The sequence below is a fragment of the Phyllobates terribilis genome, unplaced genomic scaffold (genome assembly GCF_046119375.1).
Source record: "Phyllobates terribilis strain yellow unplaced genomic scaffold, ASM4611937v1 Scaffold_8__6_contigs__length_399053987, whole genome shotgun sequence".
NCBI lineage: Eukaryota > Metazoa > Chordata > Amphibia > Anura > Dendrobatidae > Phyllobates > Phyllobates terribilis.
In genome coordinates this window covers 253,322,931-253,328,930 of record NW_027362768.1, presented here as the reverse complement: position 1 = coordinate 253,328,930, position 6,000 = coordinate 253,322,931, and the positions used below count along the sequence as shown (strand labels likewise).

At 37.9% G+C, this 6,000-nt stretch overlaps 1 protein-coding gene across 1 annotated transcript in view; it reads right to left on the bottom strand.

Annotated features, from left to right (window-relative positions):
• Positions 1 to 4,019: 4,019 nt before the first annotated feature.
• Positions 4,020 to 6,000, bottom strand: part of GUCY2C (guanylate cyclase 2C) — a 552,042-nt gene continuing 550,061 nt past the window's right edge. Inside the window, exon 27 of the mRNA XM_073644175.1 lies at positions 4,020 to 5,165. Within this exon, the coding sequence (XP_073500276.1) occupies positions 4,991 to 5,165 (175 nt within the window). The 3' untranslated portion in view covers positions 4,020 to 4,990. The remainder of the gene's footprint in view (positions 5,166 to 6,000) is intronic.

The following is a 6,000-nucleotide window of genomic DNA, read 5'->3' as shown; positions in this document are numbered from 1 at the left end:
TGCACAACGGCATGTGAAATTGATTGTCAATCAGTGTTGCTTCCTAAGTGGACAGTTTGATTTCACAGAAGTTTGATTTATTTGGAGGTATATTCTGTAGTTTAAGTGCTCCCTTTATTTTTTTGAGCAGTGTGTGTGTATGTGTATGTGTGTGTGTATATATGTGTATATATATATATATATTTATTAAACAATGGACTGCAAAGCCCCAAGCCCTGCCTAGAGGCTGTATTCTGCCACTCTCCCTGCTCTTATAACTGTCCCTCACTAGGCTAAATGCAGAATGTATCTGAAACAAACAGCATAGCACATATCCTGCTTAAGTTGTATATTATTGAGATGTTTCAAGATGTCAGTTGTGGCTTTAATAAACAAAATCAATTTTTGCCGAGTCGTCCAATACCCAACACTATATGTTGGTCAAAGTTATTTCACTTTTCCGACGTTAAAATAGATTGTATTTTGACTTTCAAAGAATCAATGTCCCCTTTGAGTACTTCCAATGCTTTACGGTCTGCCCCAATCTGGAGCTCCAACAGTATGCAGCAACACTTGGTCAACGCTTCCTCCTATCTACTAATAAAGGTAGCATCATTGATTTCTAAAGTGGGGTGAATTTGGACTCTGAGACCTCTCAGGATGATATCCACAGTTTAATAAGCGTTTTTTAATATTGAGCTTCAAATCCCTAGTGTTGCACATTTTTAGGATATTTGACATTATTGATCTATATAATGATACTATTTTCCACTACATTGTAATGCATTGTCGTATTTGAAGTTTACATTTTGCTATAATGGAATTAAAATGTTATCTCCAGGTTCCAACACTCACCTTCTTTTCATATTTAGTCCGTTGGTAGTGCGCATCGCACATGTGTTGCTCCGGAGCTGTGGGGCGGTGCTCTCCCATGTGATACGTCGCCCGGATACATGCCATGTGATCCACCTGGTCATGTGCCTGTGTGACATGCACACTGAGCGCCAGACCCACTGCGTCGCAGCATTATGACGATGACTGAGACCAATGAATGATGATATCCGTGAGCAATTAGACACACTATTTACACCCAGTCTCATTCCGCTCAATCACCTCCTGATGAAACTGAAGGTGGCAGTGAAACAAGTGTCGAGGTGTTCTCCTGCCCCTCATTTACACTATGGCCAAAGGTAGTTGTTACTAATATATAGTCATTTTACTATTACTGCACCTATTTTTGCTATGTTTGTCTCATATATACCACTAATATATTTAAATGAATGTGACTGTGGCATGTGCATCATCCATCAAATATACACATTAACCCCTTCGCAACCCTGGGATTTTCTGTTTTTGCATTTTCGTTTTTTGCTCCCCTTGTTCCCAGAGCCATAGTGTTTTTATTTTTTGGTTAATATGGCCGTGTGAGGGCTTATTTTTTCCGGGACGAGTTGTACTTTTGAACGACATCACTGGTTTTACCATATCGTGTACAGGAAAACAGGAAAAAAATTCCAAGTGCTGTGAAATTGCGAAAAAAGTGCAATACCACAGATGATTTTTTTCTTATTTTTTTTACCACATTCACTGAATGCTAAACCTGACCCGCCATTCTTATTCTCCAGGTCATTACGAGTTCGTAGACACCAAACATGTATAGGTCCTTTTTTTTTATTTAAGGGGTGAAAAAAAATTCCAAAGTTTGGTAAAAAAAAAAAAAAAAATGGCGCCATATTCCAAGACCCATAGCGTCTCCATTTTTTTGGATCTGGGGCCGGGTGAGGGCTTATTTTTTGCGCGCCGAGCTGAAGTTTTTATTGATACCATTTTGGGGTAGATCCGATGTTTTGATCGCCCGTTATTGCATTTTATTAAAAAATGGTAATTCTGGCGTTTAGAAATTTTTTCTCGTTACGCCGTTTACCGATCGGATTAATTATTTTTTTATCTTGATAGATTGGGCAATTCTGTACGCGGCGATACCAAATACATGTATGTGTTTTTTTTTTTATTTTATTTATTTTGAATGGGACAAAAGGGGGGTGATTTAAACTTTTTATATTTTTTTTTCATTTTTTTAATATTTTTAAAAATATTTTTTTCACCTTTTGCTTGCTTCTATAGTCTCCATAGGACACTAGAAGCAGCAACTGATCGCCTCTGCTACATAGAGGTGATGAGTAGATCACCTATGTAGCAGAAATGGTCCTGTGCTATGAGCGCCAACCACTAGGTGGTGCACATAGCGATCAGCACATGACAACCACTGGAGTCTGCTGCAGACCCAGGGTTGTCATGCCCATGCATCGGTGACCCGCGATCACGTGACGGGGTCACCGATGGACGGGGTAAGTGACGTGTTTCCGGCGCGGCGATGTTAAATGCCACTGTCAGAGATTGACAGCGGCATTTAACATGTTAACAGCCGCGGGTGGATCACTATTCCACCCGCGGCTGTTGTGGGCACAGGTCAGCTGTAATAATCAGCTGACATGTGCCCAGTTCAGTGTGGGCTCAGCGCCAGAGCCCTCACTGAACCGGGGGTTACAGCCTGGTGCGTACTAACACGCCACAGGCTGTAAAGGGGTTAATTGTTTATATATGGGACATTGAGATGTATGTGTAGCTATTATACCACTGTATACATTACTTTTTGAACCATGTTGCCCATGCTTGGGTCACAGAATTCCATGAGTTTTTTTTATTGTTCATCTATTTAATGTGCAGTGATTTTGACTAACTACATGGCGTTCATGCAATTTCGGGCCTGTTATAAGTTTTTGTATGTTGTGCCTTCTAGTCTGTTCCATCCGTTATTGATACATGTATTTGTCTATATATTATTTAACTTATTATTTTTACTATATTTAATTATTATTTTTTTATAATATTGATGTATATTTTTTTTTAATACATTTTTGATATTTTATAATTTTGACAATTTTTTCTCCCTCTGTCACTGTAGGTAATATGTAATTTGTAGTCACTCTGTGTGATTGCAGACTTATGAACCCCCCCCCATCGCACGCACTGTGCACTGTGTGGATTTACTAGTTTGAGTCGGGAGCGGCGGTGATGTAAGTGATATGCATGCTTTGGGGCAGAACCCATCAAGTGGGTGCTGCGTCACTAAATACACTTGTACAGTCAGTAGTCTAGTGACATGGCTGTCTGGTGGGCGCAGTCTCACTCAATACAAGTGAATGGAGTGAGGCCGCACCCACTAGATGGGTACTGCTCGGGAGTGCGTACATCATAGCTGTTCTTGGCTAAGAAACCAGCGCATCCTCGCAGTGCACAGTGCAAATGCTGCCGGGATTTATAAGTCTGCAGTCATACAGAGGTTTAAAGGTTTTGCTTTATCTACCACATTTGTGGCATATCAACAGGATATTCCAGAAATGTCCAGTAGATACCTGCCGCCTAGCTCTCCATTCTTGACAGCATGCAACATGGCCCAGGTCATGGCGGAATTTATCTACCAGATATTTATGGCATATCTAGCTGTACCAATGACAGCCACAACAGATGTGACAACCACTTTAACACAGCTTATTTTTAGCCTTAAAAAATGAAAAGTAAGATATAGGTTTAGTAGTTTATTTCATATTAATCTTCAGAATGTATGGGCCAGATTCATCAAATGTGTTTTTCTTTTAAGTCACTTTTCTTCTGTCTTATTTTCGTTTAAATTTTTTGCTGCCAAATTCTTCAAAAAAACACGTGGTTCATGTAGTTTGTGCAAAACCAAAAAGGCTCTTAATTAATTTTTCCAATAGTAGAAAACTGGAAGAACGAAAAATAGGGTGTTATAGGATGTCGGGACGATAGGTGCAGGGATGTGCTCACCTGGCTGGGTTGTGTGCTGCACCACCAAAGAAAGCTCAGTAGAACTGCTGCTGTGGATCCAGGATACATGTAATGGAAGGAAAAGCCATAGAGGATGAATATTTAACTGCATTGCTGAAGACACCATATGATAAAAAGGAGGTCCAGGAGTCTGTGTTCAAAATTACGGTTTTATTAGTTTCAAAGACTTCATCAGGACAAAACCACATTTAATTTATTTTTAACCTGTATTGCAACTTGTATTTTTGCAAAAAGCTATATATTCTGCTAGAATTTCACAAAATTAAGGTTATACATAAAATCAGTTCAGGAGGAGAAGAGTACATTTGCACAAAAAAATTGTGACTTTTTGAAAAGTTGTAATTGTTGAATCAGTTAAAAACATTTGCAAAGCTCTAATCCCTCCCAAAATGACAAGCAAGTAAAAAATATGCAAACACATAAAATAGACTTTAAAAAAGATGCAAATTATTTAAAGCGCAAATGGAAAAGAACTATAAGGTACAAATGGAAAACAGGCTAAAACCACAAAAACTAGATAAAAAGGAGCAAATGCAATAATCAATCTAGCTTTGAGGCCCCAATTCATCAATTGCATTTAAGTCACTTTTCTTTTTTGTTGTGAGATATTCTGTCTTTTTTTGCGCCAAATTATTTACAATAACACATGTAAATAATGGATTTTTGTTTATTTTTATTTAGCTTAATTTATGTTTTTGACCTTCTTTTTTTTTGTTAACCTTTAAATTTCGCATGTTTTCACAAAATGCTGCAAATATTGCACCAGACTAACTGGCGATATAAAAATCACTCCAGGATGGGACTGGAGAAAAGATGCAAATGATGAATCAGGCAAAAACATCCCATGATAATAAGCTGGACCACAAAGGTGAACATAAAAAAATAGACTTTACAACGGCGTAAATGAAATGTTGAATTAGGCACAAATAAAAAACAGATGAAAATCATCAAGTACTAGACAAAAAAAAAAAGGTATAAAGATGTATCAGGGGCTCAGAGCCTATAGGTTTCTGGTAATTTAAGAAAATTTTCTTAGCATAGATTTTTGGTACTTTGACACCAAATTAAATCTGTACAACTTTGTCAGAGTAAAACATAAGTTTAAACATTTTTGTCTATTTAGTTTTTGTCAATCCTTTTATTACAGATAAGTGCTTGGTGGGCCACTTGTGTTTATCTGTAGGTATTCCAAGGTACCACTTCTATAGCTTGCTACACGGGTCAGTGATCTAACTTCATAACCATCTTCTTCTCTCTTTTTCAAAGACCCTTCAATCATATCTGCAAAATCTGACTGTAGACGCTGCTGATTTTCCCTGTTTAACATAAACATTTTTTACAAGTTATTAAAATAGCTGGTGTAGCGCATTTTTAACAATTATGTTTTCATTTTAAAATGGAGATAATGAAAAAATGTCCTAGCATATTACAACATTGTTCACATTATATTTCAAATTATAAAATTATAATACAAAATATAAAAACTCTAACTTGACAAACAAGGGTGGTGCATTTCTGCAAAATGTTTCACTTGTTTGAGAAATTATTATGTAGCACTTAAATAGTCACATGGATTATACATAATAGTATGGCCAGAAGCTGCAAATTCTGGCTCAAAATCATAAGAAACCGACCCATTATAAAATGGATACTTCGTTGATGAAAAACAGGACTAAAGGAGCAGCTGTGGTGTGGGTGCAATGGAAATTAGATGCTGCAGATTCTTATTGCTTAAAGGGAAGCTATCAAGCATTCAGTGTTGGGTGGGCCTCGAGGTGCAAGCTCTGGAGCTGTGTTTTCATGTTAAAGAAAGCTGAGCCTTGTGTTGTATGTTCCTGAAGCTGACGGATTGCCGTAGCAACAAGGACTGTGCTATACTTTATGTTTTTGCTTTCCTGTTAGGCTGGGAAGGCCGTGTTTGTTTTGCTAATGTTGCACTGGTTTATGCAGTACTCTTAATAAACCAGTGGAAGATATAAACAGAAAGTGTTCCTGTGTCTACCTCTATGTGCAGCCGAGTGAGCCAAACTACCACAATGCACATAGCCAAAAATGGATGGATCCTGGCCCTGTCATTTGTATTGAAGTGTCTAATGAGCTAGTGCTAAGGTCAAGGGAGGTCTGACATCACCTACTGCAATTGGTGTATCC